Source organism: Sardina pilchardus, chromosome 5, assembly GCF_963854185.1.
Source record: "Sardina pilchardus chromosome 5, fSarPil1.1, whole genome shotgun sequence".
Taxonomy (NCBI): domain Eukaryota; kingdom Metazoa; phylum Chordata; class Actinopteri; order Clupeiformes; family Clupeidae; genus Sardina; species Sardina pilchardus.
In genome coordinates this window covers 31,252,869-31,267,178 of record NC_084998.1, presented here as the reverse complement: position 1 = coordinate 31,267,178, position 14,310 = coordinate 31,252,869, and the positions used below count along the sequence as shown (strand labels likewise).

Sequence of the window (14,310 nt, the reverse complement as noted above, 5' to 3'; positions counted from 1 at the left end):
TCCACTCAAGCAGCATCAGTGCCAAACTTGGTTTTACAGATAGTCACCTAAATTACTCTATTGTGGGTGGAGCAAGCTGCCCATTTTTAGAAACCATTACCCTCAGTGTAGTGTCTTGTTTAGAAAATGGGCCACCATTCATAAGTTATAAGGCTGGGAGAAAACTCCAGTGCTTGGGATGCTGCTATGCTACAAGCTATCGGATGACTCTCATGCTTCTCTGTAATACTTTTACATTGTGTGATTAGCTGATGATATCACGGTGAATAACTTCAAAGCAGTGATTCTACACTCTGGACTGCATGTCCAGTGTCTAGTGTCAAGTGTTGTTTTGTGCAAAGCTTGTAAGAGTAACATTATTGTGCTAATTTTGACATTACAGTTGACATTCAATTTGTAATGTATGCAGGATGTACTGTACACACACTGATTTGCCCTTTTTTGGTTGCATGACCAAGCTTGTATACATAGGCCTACCACTGAGTTGCTCTCAAGTCACTGATTAACTCTTCAACCAGACAAATTCCCAGCTCATTGTGTCAATATTTGCCATGCTTGATATTATGTGGTGTTAAAGCTATTATATCCTAATAAGTAATATCTTTTACTTAATATGATATGGGTATGATATTTTTACGCATTGGAATACAAATACATACAACGAAAAAAGAGATCCTCAGTTTAAACCAACTTTAAAACCTCAGTTTAAACCAAAAAAAATGATTTGAAACATAATAACTGTACTGATTAATTATGTCAAAATTGTAATCACAGCCAGATAATGCTACAGCATATGCAACGTGTAGCATGCGTTACAAGATGGTGGAGGTGACCATTCCTGTTGTCATTACCACAAACCTTTTACAGGCAAGACCCTGGCCAAACTGACCAACAGGCGATGTTCAGTTCAGTTGCACACAGCTGGACACACACATGCGTAGGCCTTAGGCAATCAAAGTGCTTGTGCTCTTTAGATTGTTTACTTGTGAAGCAAATGGTCATCTGTATTCTTTTTTCGTCTTTTGTACGTCTTTTTTTTAAAAAGCATGGGAAAGATTTTTCTGTCACTCCTGGTGGTCTCTCTTTTGGTGGATAAATGGTTTACATATGGAGGTAAGCTTGTTTTAGTTTTATTGCTAATGTCATTTAAAATGAAAGTTTAAACGGTGTAAACAGCAAACTGAACAATGTTGAGCAAAAGCACAACATGTAAAACGTTTTATGTACATAGCAGAGAAGAGTAAGTATTTGTTGAGGAAAATATTCTTTTGTTCGTTGATGAAAAATCATTTTTCTAAAATCAAGGAGGGATTAGGGATACATTTCAGCATAGATATGGATGGTGTCTTACGTGTTTTTATTTAAGAATGTGAAGAACATGACAGGGGTGAATCATTTTGTTATGCCATTTGTAAGTAACATGACAAAGCAATAATTTTCATTAAAAAGAAAAACAAAGATTGTTTGTTCACATCCTGTTGTTTACCTATGACTGTGAGAAAGCAGTAGTGACCAAGGGTTACTAAACGTTGTCTAAACATTCCATGCTTTGTTCAACAGCTGTCTAGCTGACTGACAGTCAAGCTTAGCTATTCCTAAACATTTCACTAGTCACGTCACATGTATTATAGTTTCAATTTGGGAATGTTCCAGAGGTGTTTAATGTATTTTCTGTTGTATGCTGTGGACCGAGATATAACAATAAACAAACTGAATATACTTCTGAGCTCAGAGTGACAGCATTCTCCATTGTTGCTTGTTATGTTCCAGCGTCCGTGTTTGTGTCGCCACAAACGGCGAGCACGGTGTTGCGGAGGCAGCGCAGGTACAACAGCGGGCACCTGGAGGAGGTGATGCAGAGGGACAACCTGGAGAGGGAGTGCATAGAGGAGAAGTGCACCTGGGAGGAGGCCAGGGAGGTGTTTGAGGACAATGCCAAAACGGTACACCACCTGTGTGTGTGTGTGTGTGTGTGTGCGTGCGTGCGTGCGTGCGTGCGTGCGTGCGTGCGTGTGTGTGCGTGTGTGTGTGTGTGTGTGTGTATTTTTGAGGGAATACTTTTGTTAAAAAGTCAAATGAAAATAGGCAACTATATGATAATACACTATATGTCAATATATAGTAAATAGTAGTTGTCCTGACAATCAGTGTTCCACTGTATGGCTATGTGTTGTTCCCATGATCAAATGGTCCTGATAGCCTCTATAGTTCTATCATGAAATAGCATCCCAACCTCTGGCACGTGCTACTAAGCTGCCATAGTGTCATCTAAGACCTGCTCTCCGGGGGCATGACACTTGTGCTATTGCATCCCCTTCTGTAGATGGAGTTCTGGACTGGTTATATAGGTAAGACAAACACCGCATTCATTCAGACACATAGTACATCACTGAAAATGATCTGAAAAACATCACTGCAAGCAGCAGCAGTGTAAGCTTTCCTCTCTTTTCCTCCCATTCAGCTTTCAGTACTGATTATTATAAGCTGAGCTGAGAAATGTATTGCAGTTCATACTCATCCATACTGTGGTTGTTATTATTTACCATAGATGGGGATCAGTGTGAATCCTCTCCTTGTCAGAACGGAGGAAGGTGTCAGGATGGCATGAGTTCCTATGTGTGCTGGTGTCCCTCAGGCTTTGGTGGAAAGAACTGTGAGATCGGTGAGTGAGTCCTGTCCCTTGTGTCTGAGTAAACTTAGCAGAAGACAGAATACATCTTGGTAACTGATTAGTATTATTTCCCCAAAAACTTGAACAGACAGCGTGTAAACAAAGAGGTAGTCTAATGTGGACCACTGCATCATGTATTAGATTATTTCTTGTTTGTGTTAAGCTTATAGATTGTTCTGTGGACTGGCTGTTCTTTTTCTGTATTATGGTGTATATTGACTTCAATTTCACTATATGGCTCATGCTGTTTGGGATAAAGATGAAAACTAAACAATTGAATGCCAGTGATTTAATATCCTACTGTATTTGAGCATGGTATTGGAACTAGTCTCTCTGCTCCCTGTTGCTCTCATTAAGAGATTGCTCGTCAGTGTGACGTGGATAATGGCGGCTGTGAACAGTTCTGTGTTGAAGATAAAGTACGAGGTGCCACATGTGTGTGTGCCCCTGGGTACCGGCGGGGGCCAGACAAGATGAACCACTGCGAACCACTAAGTACTCACATCTCCATCTTCACTCTCTCTCTCTCTCTTTCTCTGTAACATACACAGACACATTCTTTCTCTATCTCTCTCTATCTCTCTTTCATATATACACTCACACATTCTCTCTCCATCTCTCTCACATACACACACACACACACACATTCTCTCTCACTCAATCACTCACTCATTCTCTCTCTCTCTCTCTCTCTCTCTCTCTCACACACACACACACACACACACACACACACACACACACACACACACACACACACACACACACACACACACACACACACACACACACACACACACACACTTCAGCGTTATGGAACCACATTGTAATGACTTTGATGATTTGAGCATAGGCTTAACCTGTGTATCAGAGTCAATTGTACTGAAACACTGCATGTTCCTAACACCTTTCATATCCTTGTCACACACATGTATTTGTTTACACTCACTGATCACTGTTAGGTCACATCAGTAAAGCTATTGATGACATTCAATGTTACTAGCTCAAGTCTCCTTATCTGGTCTATTATTGGCCTGGTTTCATTGTTATCCTTTTGATGATAAGTGATGCTAACAGCAATGGAAACAGAAGTGAGCTTGATTGTAGCCCTCAGCCATGCCAAAGACCAAACTGATGAATTATGGGAAATGGGCTGTCCATCAGCTCCTATTTCATGATCACATGTGACTGTAGCCTGAGCAAGTGAGATGAATAAAGCCCACTCAGAGTGACTGTTTGTCCAGCTAACAATAGCTTCGCTGATTTTCCTCTCTAAGACACAAAGCTCAAGGGTGAGAAAATAAACAGCTGATAAGAAGTTTGTTTGTTTGTTTGTTTGTTTTTGTCAGGTCAATACTCCTGTGGTCGAATTAGCAAAACCATAAAGAACAAACTATCCGGAAGATCTGTCATAGACGCGGAAACAGTTAACCTGAATGACATGTCATTCAACAGCCCTCTGAACATATCAAATCAAACCTCCTCTGAGAACAACACCCTTGATCTCAATGGCACAGCCAGTCCAGTATCACTAGAGGTCCACAGCACCCAGCAGCCAGCAGTGAACAATTGGACGATTCCTCTCTGGCATTTCTACCCAACCACCAAGACAATCATCCCTGAATCATCCATAGACGAGCGGATCGTCGGCGGAGATGAGGCCACTCGAGGAGAGATTCCATGGCAGGTACGAGACCAGACAGTTCCATGGCTATCATGTGGGGGCTGCAGTGCCGTAGTTGTTAAGGAGCTGGCCTAGCATGCAGGAATCACAAAAGTTGTGGGTGCAATTCCTGGAATCCACCGTGGTGCCCTTGAGCAAGGCACTTAATCCCAAATTGCCCAGTGACCCTTGTAATGTAACTGACATATGTAAGTCACTTTTGATTTGGATACAAGCTAAATTGATACAAATGGCAATGTAAATGGTAGGACTAACTGAACTGACTAAGTTAGAACCAGAGTGGATTCAGCTTGACAGGGTTTAGGCAGCACCTGGTTTAGATTGAGGGTCAAGTCAAACCAAACCAGAATTGTTATGCTTGTACAGTATACTGTTTCCAGACTGGGGATGTGAATACCATAATCTGAGCCCATACAATGATTTTCTTCATAGAAACAGGTCTGGTCTTAATGCAATGCCATGCAGGTCCAAAAGACCACGGCCATCCAATATTGTTGTTCATCTCTACCCCTAGTTTGCAAAAAATCATTTGAATGATGTTATGGATTGTAGACAATGAACTCCCCAAATACTTGAGAAACATTAAAGTGTAAAATTTAGGTTATAAACCTTTACTTCTAAGAGACTCTGCCTTTCTGGGATGCTGTTTTTAATACCGATCATGTTGCTAGTGACCCTAATTAGTTGTGAAACATTTCTCCTTTTGTTTTCTTTACATTACACAACTTTCCCAGCATTTTGTTACCAATGTCCCAACTTTTTTGAAAGCTCTTGTTATCAAATTGAAAATGAACATACTGTATATAGTATTACATTCTGTTGGATTCACATTTTACACAATGTTTCTGATGTGGGGTTGTACTTAAAAATTATTTGATAACTTATGTAGATCATTACTTCAAATACCAATCTTGCAATTTCTCCTTAACTCAAATACTCCAAGGTGGCTATAATCAACAAAGCCACCACTGTAGTCTTCTGTGGAGGGTCACTACTGAGTGAAGTCTGGGTCATCACAGCAGCCCACTGTATAGCTGAGAGTAAGGGACCTTACTTCGTCCGACTTGGTAAGTGGACAAATAACACAGCAATTTATGCTCATAACTTACACATACAGTATCAATGGCAATATACACATATACATAGGTGTATTATTGACCCAAACATTGAGGCAGACTATTGAGACACTGGTTGTTGGAAGGATCAGGAATCTTGGGTGTTTGCAGGCGATACCTCTTAACAAACATCTTAACTCCAGGTGAACATGACACACGCCAGAATGAAAACACCGAGCGTGACCACGAGGTCCACATGGTCTTCTTCCACCCTCGTTACGATGCTAAGAAGAGCCTCTACAACCACGACATTGCTCTGCTCCAACTCCGGAACCCTGTCATTTTCTCCGACTACATCATCCCCATCTGCCTGGGCCCCAAGGACTTCACCGAGTCCATCCTGAAGGGTGTGGACACGTCCCTGGTCAGCGGTTGGGGCCGGACACTCTTCAACGGCCGTGACTCGCCCACGCTGATGAAGGTAGGGGTGCCTTACGTGGACCGGACCGAGTGTAAGGGCAGCAGCAGTGACGTGTCCCGCTTCATGTTCTGCGCCGGCTACAACACCGTGAAGAAGGACGCGTGCCAAGGGGACAGTGGTGGACCGCACGCCTCCAAGTACAAGGACACCTGGTTCCTCACGGGCATCGTCAGCTGGGGGGAGGAGTGCGCTAAGGAGGGCAAGTACGGCATCTACACACGCATCTCCAGATACTTCCACTGGATCTCCAACGTCACAGGCTTGACCAACATGTCCACAAAGTGACCACGGACACAAAGCAAATGAGAAACAGCTTGTTAAGAGGAATGCCAAATGTCTTATGCTGTGTCAATTCATACAGGGACACCGCTCTAGTTAATGTGCTGTCTTCGGCTAAACAACATGCAGCGTCAAAGGTTGTGAAGGATGTATCGGAAATAATTGTAAGCTTTCTAAGCATTCCATAGAGACTGATGATATTTATTTAATTCAAAATAATTCATTCAAGAGTAAAATAAATAAAGAAACAAATAAAGATGTCCTCTTAAAATAGTTTGTTGCTGTGTTAATATATCTTTTTGATATTTTTGGATATTCACATGAGAACTCTGCTTTAATTTACATAACTGAAAATACATTTCTCTAATACAAACAACACATTGGCATTTGCTGTTTTTAGGTCTGTGCAGAAACTTTCCTATACTACAATAGTCATAGCATACATTTTAAATGACTTGAAGCATTATGCAAGGAATTCATTGCTCCTCAAAACCAACAATATGACCTTTAATTGGTACAACAGAACTGTGTCCAATCAACCAGTCACAGTATCGGTTTTGAATGTGATGGAAGCTTCTGAATTGTGTTAAGGCGTTGGCAAAGCTTAAAACCTACCAAAATCAAAGTGCAGTGCAAAATGAAGCAGGCATGGAGTGTGCAGCAAGAGAAACACCCATGGTTAAGATTGCATCATGCGCAATTGTGACGGGAAGCTGAAGAAAGCGCGGCCATAGTTACTGAGTGATGGCCACATTTTGAGGACCCCACAATGTCCACAATTAAAAACAATCATGTGCTCTTTAAGCTAGGCAGCTATCATGTCACAAAACAATAGCCTCATAAAAATTGAAGGTCAGGAGGAAACATGGGATTTTTAGTTTTTGGCACGTATATACTCAGGTAGATGGTATGCAAATGTGCTGTGTACACTATAACACACATCCGAGACCCTCCCATAAATACATTCTGTACATACAGTAAGAAAATAGCTGTACATAAACAATCTCTGCGAGAGACCCGTCTCATCTGAAATTACTGAATACTCTCAACCATGACTCGCATGAAGAGGCCTACCATGGACACTGTCCGGAGGGGGGGGGGGGGGGTCCAAGGTCGCTCGATTACCATGGAAACCGAGACTGCGGTGTGAGTAACACTGGGCACTGTGTGGTCATGAGAAACGGCCTGATGCCAACCAATCAGGCTTTCTGTAGGTCAGGAGGAATACTGCTCTGTGTTTCACATTGTGCTTGACAGACTGACAAAGGTCAAAGGTTTGTTTTGAACTCCACTGTACTGCCACTGGTGGATCCTTGTGAAAGATACTGATCTTGGATCTGTAGAGAGTCCATGCTTGTCCTTCAGTCCAATCCCCAAACCCACATCTGTCAGACAGGGTTGCAGCCTGCCTGTAGCATATGTAGTTACTCCTGCATCACACATGTGCTGTCTCTTGAGAGATGGCTGGTGGAGACTGTGAGACGGAGACAGTAAGATGGAGGACGGAGGAATGCTGTGGTCTTTGTGTAGAATGCTGAGGATCTCTGGAGTGGGGCCTGAGGAAGAGGGATGGGGGCTCCTGTGCGCTCACACGGGGCTTCTTCAGGAGCTCAGCTTCCCGGTCTTAATGCTTACCATATCTGCAACACAACATTGTCAACATTGTGTCAGAAACAAACCTTTTTCATAATTCATTAGGCTTTAAATGGTAACTAAGTACCATAGTAGTAGTACTCCTGGCGTAGCGCAAACAGCTATGTGCTACAAATGGACAGCTGTAGGCTTTGGGGACAGGCACACAAACTCACCACTCTCTCACCAAAACTCACCGCCCTGGCGGGTGAAATAGCCGCTCTCTCCCAGAATCCTGAGCAGGCTGTCGGACGGAACTCGGCCCTCCTCCCCCAGAGTGATGTTCCTCACCAGCCTGACACATCAAAGCACAGCACAACACTTGTCACTGCTGGTAACCGATCCCATTTCAACATCACCTTCATTTCAGCACCACATTATTGTCGCCATTTTCTACATCTGCAATGACTCAGTGGTGTGAGCGTGAGGTGCAGGCAGCCTACCACAGGCCCGCTCCATCATCCTCCACCAGCTGAAGGACATCTCCGCATTTGATCACCAGGTCCTCCGGTTCTCTCTGAAGGCCGTCCACCACTGCCCTGTACCGTCCAGGGACCTGTGTGTGTGAGAGTGTGTGTGTGCATGTGTATGTGTATGTGTGTGGGTGGGTGGGGGGGATTAGATATTCGCTCACAGCAAAACACCAAATCATCATCGTAATTTCTTACAGGGAGGGGGCACATCAGGTCAGAGCTCCACCAGAGCGTATCACTGCCACTTCCTCTCCCCGCGCACAGCCCACCGCGATCTAAAAATGACTATTCATCTAAACAATGGAGCGCTGCTGTGTCGGATTGATTTGTTATGCATGGGTTGATCAAGCCAGTTAGATAACGGCACAATGCAAAATCTCAGACATTTCAGCAGTGTTTGTAGCCGGTTAGGAAAAACAAATGGCAGCTTCTCAATGAGGGCAGTGTAAAAGGTGACGCCGAAGGTAGCAGGTAGTGTTGTAATTACTGTATGTATAGCTGCATCTACTGTATGTAGTGAATGGACTTTCTGATCAGGTGGAGTGAGAGTTCCCATCTCTGTCTCTGCTTGGCCCAATTGTCATGTTTTGTCTTGTTTTTGTACTGTTCCTTAGAAATTCTATTTTCCTTTCTAGAAAATCAAATACAAATCTAAACTGAATTTTTAACTGAACTGAGTTTTCAAGCACTATGTGGCAGTTTACACAATTTAGAAAACCACTTAATAAACAGGCAGAGTGCATTACAGGTTAGCCAGGAATTCATGCAGATTGTCAGTGACGTAAGATCCATCTAGTGCCCAGAACTTTTAGTAAACACAAGCTCACCAGAAGAGTGGCCTCCTCTTCCTCATCAGACTCGGACAGGTTGGAGAGGTCAGTGGTCCAGTCCTCCAGGCCCTCACAGATATCTACTGAGTTGGACGTCCCATGCCAGCCTGCAAGGACAGTCAGTGCAGTACAGACCATGACTCATACCAGGGCTCAAGGACCTTTTTAAAGTAATCTTTACTTGAATAGTTTGCTCACAGATATTTAAACGATCATCTATAAAGATTCAAGTTCAGTATGTAAAATTGTTGTACTAAACATCAACTTAATGGTACACTGCAAGATTTCCACCTTTACGAAGCCAGGGTGATGGTAAACGATCGTTCTCCTAGCATACAGCATAGACTCACTATACGCATAGACTCACTACTTGCTATACGACAAAACCAGCTATGAAATTTCAAGAACGGCAGTCCGACTTGCAAGATTCGTGAAACATTACCTTGTCAGTACATAGTTCTTTCAAAACAGTTTTAGCCTGTTGTTAATTTGTATTGTGTACAGGGGGATAAGTCACAAGAAGTTTGCTATTTACAATAGCAGAGTAAAATGTAAATATATAGCAACTCTAGAGGTAGCTCTACAGTCACTAAAAGTACCTAAACCTGCATAGTGTACCTTTAACCAAATCAACCCCCTAACCTTAACCGTAAGTTCTATAAATTGTAGTTACAGTAACAGTGTGTCAACAGATAGTTAGTTGATAATCTCAGCATCTGTAAATAGTCTATGGGCGGACCATCCAAGTAAAGTGTGACCAAACTTTCATATCACTTCCTTGAGTGTGTAAATGTAGATGTAAATGTTGACGTATCAGTTGAACTGGATCTACTCTCCTGTTCTATTGAAATGCAACACAACATGATGTACTCATGTGTAAACTGCAGAGCATCTGAACGCATTCCCTCAACATTCCCTCCAGCTCTACTACTGCCATACTGTGCCACAACAGGTGCCCAGGGCTGCGGGCGCTCTCGTGTTCCACGCGCCACTCACTGCGACGGTTCTGCTGCCGCCGGGGCGAGAAGATGACCGGGTCCGTCAGAACCGGGCTGGTGCGGCCCGACTCGGTCTCCTCGGAGCTGACCGACGCCCCCTGCAGCTTGCTGTGAGGAGGGACATCAAAACAAGCTGAGCAGCCCGTGATCTGCGTGGGGCTCCAGGGCATGCACACCGACACACGTGCCAGACTGACCCCCGCCCCAACCGTCAGGGGGTGGGGAATGATGATCATGGTGGAGGGGGAGGAGAGAGAGAGGTGGGCAGAACAGAAACACAACACCAAACACAGTCATGAAACAAGCATGGAGCCTATGGGTAGCACTGTACAACCAGAGACTAGTAGGATTGTTAAATGAGTTGGAGAGATACTTTAGTGGTTAATGCACAGTGACTTTAGGTTACCATGGTTTGAGAGAAAGGTCAAATGAGAATGTCCCGGTACCTCATGCTCTAGTTTAATGCAAAGTATGCTATAATACCAAGTGGAGCACAAATGTGCTTAAATCAGGGTTCCTCCATGTCAGCTTTGTTATTCTGTGCTATTTGAAGCATTGCGAACAGTTGTTTAATTTCTGACACACATTTCTTACACACTAGTTTTTAGTCAGTAAACTAGCCTAAATAATAATAAAAAAATTCTAAAGATTAGAAAATGTCTTTCATTCAATCAGCGGGCAAGCTCACACAGCAGCTGGTGCACAGACGCTCAAGAAGCAATGAGGCAACTAATCAACAAATCCTGAACACAATGTTGCAACGCATATTGACTGCCATTCTAATAGAGTTAGCTTGCCATTTCTAATTCAATTCTAAGGGCTGGTTGTTGCGACAACAAAACTGAACCAAATGAACTGGGTTGATCTCGTGTTCATTTGGGCCACAGCAGCTAGCTAGCACATGCATGAGCACACAGCAGCATGACGTTCCACCTGCTCCGAGCAGAAGACATGTCGAGGGAGAATAGAGCACCGGAAATACACATCATCTCAACTCTGCTCTTAAAAGGGAGTGGATCGGAAGAACTGTAGCATTAGTGGCTGCAACGTCTACACCACATTTGGATCGAGCTACCCACTGAGGCCGAGGTTTGAATCCGACTCACAGTTATTTCCCGATCCCATCTAATCTCTGTCTCTCTCACTCACTTCCTGTCACTCTTCACCGTCCTATTTGAATAAAAGCAAAAAGCCCCAAAATAGCCTTGATTGCATTATTTTATAGCTCCCATCAACTGAATACAGAGCGCAATAGCTGACAGAACTTACATAATAAATGATGAAGCAGAATATTCTTCACTGCCAAAAAGGTCTCCAATTTTGAAAGTGTCCCACCTCGTTGAAAAACTAGTTTAGCATAAAACTGATCTAAATGCAATGCATTTGCTAATCCTGTGACATTGACCAGCTGTTCTCTGTTCCAAATGAAGAGTCCTGTTTGATATCACCCAAACCACTCTGCTCTGACCCCTGAGTCACTGCCCAAAATCGAAATGACAAGCTCTCTCTACAATACTCTCTACAACAATGTTTTCAGACACTAAAAATCATGTAAACTAAGCATGAGAGACACACCATATGAAAGTCTACAGTATTTCAACTGAAACCCTTCATGCACCCCAAGGACAATGGAATCTCTAGGCTACTCACAATTCACTGAACTGTTGAAAAGTGAAGAATCAGAGCAAGTATAGGCCTACTGACTACTGAGTGAAAATATATAAACTTCATATGATGTCTCCATACCATGAAATAACAGTCTTTCACATGGCTTGCAGTCCAAATCATTCCTTCAATACGACACAGCAAATGGGTGAAATATCCATAAAGTGTTTCACTATTCCCCACTCTTGCTCCCCTCCACCACTTGATTAAAGCATACTGCACCCTCAATGGCACTGAGTCTCATCTGTAGAGGACAAACACGCCGCATGCCCACGGCAACAGTCACAATATGCACATCACAAGCCACACACACACACACACACACACACACACACACACACACACACACACACACACACACACACACACACACACACACACACACACACACACACACACACACACACACACACAACTAGCACAAACAATGACACACTACAAGTGTTTGTAGAGCATGTTAGGGCTTGCATGTCTTGATTTGGATAATGTGAAATCAGTGAATTTTACTTCTTTTTTAGAGTGAATGTCTTCAGTGGAACCTTGCCCATAACAACAGACCTTTTCCTCATCACTCACTTAATTAATTAATTAAGCAATAAGCCCCGGTAGGCTGTAGGTTACACTGATTAAAGAACAGCTAAGGGAGGTTGTTTAGCACAACAATAGTGGAGCACTATTCTAAAATCAATTTTGAGTGGCTTATAGATAGATAGATAGATAGATAGATACTTTATTATTATTGCTTTTCTAAAACAGTTACTACATACAGTATATCTGGCAAAATGTTGCACAGCAACAAGAAATGTAATGATTTAATCATAGATAGTCATGCTTCCTCAAAGAAATATATTTCCTCAACCAGAATGGTTGCAAAGCAATGTCGAGACGCAGCTACTCTTAACTTTTGTATCAAGTTGTTGTAGCACAGTAATATAGAACACAATGCCAACGTGTTGAGCTGTGCTGGATTACAGGTATAGAATGGCATGGAACACAATTTAGCCAGTCGTAATCAAGGACTGGAACTATACCTTTTAGAAAGTTGACCATTATTAACAGTATTGCCATTTAGTCATATTCTGTAACTTCTGCCTCCAGTCAAACCTAGACACACAGAACCTGCTAGAACACTGGAGCAGGCTACTGCATGGCCATATTGGATAAACACATGGACATTTGCAAGCCAATGACATGCTCTACTAGACGTGTGTGTGAGAAGAATCCTGGTCGCCAGAATCCCTGCTGTTAGCATGCAACACATGAGCCAAAGCCACTACGAGATCATGCAGACAAGTCGAGAATCACCTGTCTACTACCCCCTCCGCCACCACGCAGGTGTGACCTTCGTCTGAGGACGACAGGAAAGGAAGGGGGGAAGGGAGGAAGAGAGAGAGTTGGAAAGCAACATCAACATTTTTTTAAGCAATGTGAACAGAGGGATGGGGTAAAAAGGAACGACAGAATGATTGAATCCTGCATGCACGGCATCACAGGGATGTCATTGTAAGACATCAAAAGTCACATGAAATAATAATCAACTCATAGTGAAAGCCACAGAACACACCCAGAGTGGACATGGACAGAGAATGAGCCACAAAGTAGGAACCTTGAGCAAGCCTCTGATTGGTCAGGATCTTCCTGATCTCGGTCAGCCAGGCCATCTTCACCTCCACTGACGGGGCCTGAGACACACAAACACACACACACACACCACCTGTCACTGAGTGGTGAGTGTGGCAGGCTGGGAAGACACATGTCTGATGAACACAAATCATCTGATCTGCTATCAGTACAGTTTAAATTTCATAAACCGCAATACGGACTCTGCTGTGTAGAGTAACAGATGGGGAATGGCTATATAATATTATATTTATATAAGTAGTTAACGGGCAATCACTGTATAGCTCTGTGTGAGTGAGTGAGTGAGTGCGTGTGAAATACTCTTTGTAGACCCATCTTTGCTTTCGTATGGCATGTGGTGCAATCATGTTGTGAGGGAATGAGCGATTTAGCTACCTGGATTAAATAGACCTCTTCTCGGCCACTGTACCACAGCTCAAACTTCTTGATGTCTCCTTTGATATTCTCTGTGATGCCAACAGCACTCATCTACAAAAATACGCACAAAAACACACACAGACGAGTTCAATTTGGTTTGTCTGATATCGCCTTACTTAATATCACCTATAATGAGTGCAGGGAAAGTCCCAGAAATGAGGAGAGAGCAAATGACATTTCTATGCCATATGTGAATGATCCTACTATGTCTAATACAGTAGCAATACTATGAGTGAAGCTTAAAGACATCAAGGTAAAGATGAGTCCTTGAGAAGGTGAACACAGAGGTCTTATGCTGTAAGACAGTGATTGGTTAGTGGCAGCACCCGTAGGCAGTGTTTGAAGCTGTAGGTGGAGGTGCGCTCGCTGCCCTCGCCGCTCTCCTCGCGCCGCTTGCAGAAGAGCAGCGCGCGCTCGTGCAGGAACAGGTGGCGCTGCATGGGCTTGAAGCGCGCCAGGTCCTTCATGCGCGTGGAGCCCTTCTTGT

The 14,310-nt window shown here is 43.3% G+C and overlaps 2 protein-coding genes across 2 annotated transcripts in view; one reads left to right on the top strand and one right to left on the bottom strand.

The window, feature by feature from the left end:
- Window positions 1-890: 890 nt before the first annotated feature.
- Window positions 891-6,446, top strand: f9b (coagulation factor IXb). Its single transcript, XM_062537234.1, has 8 exons — window positions 891-1,113; window positions 1,771-1,943; window positions 2,324-2,348; window positions 2,549-2,662; window positions 3,029-3,166; window positions 4,018-4,355; window positions 5,296-5,419; window positions 5,611-6,446. Exons 1-8 carry the CDS (start codon window positions 1,047-1,049, stop codon window positions 6,171-6,173), a joined length of 1,542 nt encoding a protein of 513 aa, XP_062393218.1. The 5' UTR covers window positions 891-1,046; the 3' UTR covers window positions 6,174-6,446.
- Window positions 6,447-7,243: 797 nt separating this feature from the next.
- LOC134080676 (proto-oncogene DBL) overlaps window positions 7,244-14,310 on the bottom strand; it is a 16,661-nt gene continuing 9,594 nt past the window's right edge. Inside the window, exons 19-27 of the mRNA XM_062537236.1 lie at window positions 14,150-14,310; window positions 13,782-13,874; window positions 13,372-13,447; window positions 13,071-13,113; window positions 10,099-10,292; window positions 9,100-9,209; window positions 8,243-8,355; window positions 7,997-8,094; window positions 7,244-7,807 (exon numbers count right to left, since the gene is read on the bottom strand). The exon at window positions 14,150-14,310 is cut by the window's right edge and continues 61 nt beyond it. Coding sequence (XP_062393220.1) covers window positions 7,770-7,807; window positions 7,997-8,094; window positions 8,243-8,355; window positions 9,100-9,209; window positions 10,099-10,292; window positions 13,071-13,113; window positions 13,372-13,447; window positions 13,782-13,874; window positions 14,150-14,310 — 926 coding nt within the window. The 3' untranslated portion in view covers window positions 7,244-7,769. The remainder of the gene's footprint in view (window positions 7,808-7,996; window positions 8,095-8,242; window positions 8,356-9,099; window positions 9,210-10,098; window positions 10,293-13,070; window positions 13,114-13,371; window positions 13,448-13,781; window positions 13,875-14,149) is intronic.

What these genes read in the sequence shown, in the direction of transcription:
- f9b (XM_062537234.1), top strand. Translation starts at nt 1,047, where the DNA reads ATGGGAAAGATTTTTCTGTCACTCCTGGTGGTCTCTCTTTTGGTGGAT. An exon ending in GTTCTGGACTGGTTATATAG is followed by an intron (nt 2,349 to 2,548) that starts GTAAGACAAACA and finishes TATTTACCATAG; the next exon opens with ATGGGGATCAGTGTGAATCC. An exon ending in GAACCACTGCGAACCACTAA is followed by an intron (nt 3,167 to 4,017) that starts GTACTCACATCT and finishes TGTTTTTGTCAG; the next exon opens with GTCAATACTCCTGTGGTCGA.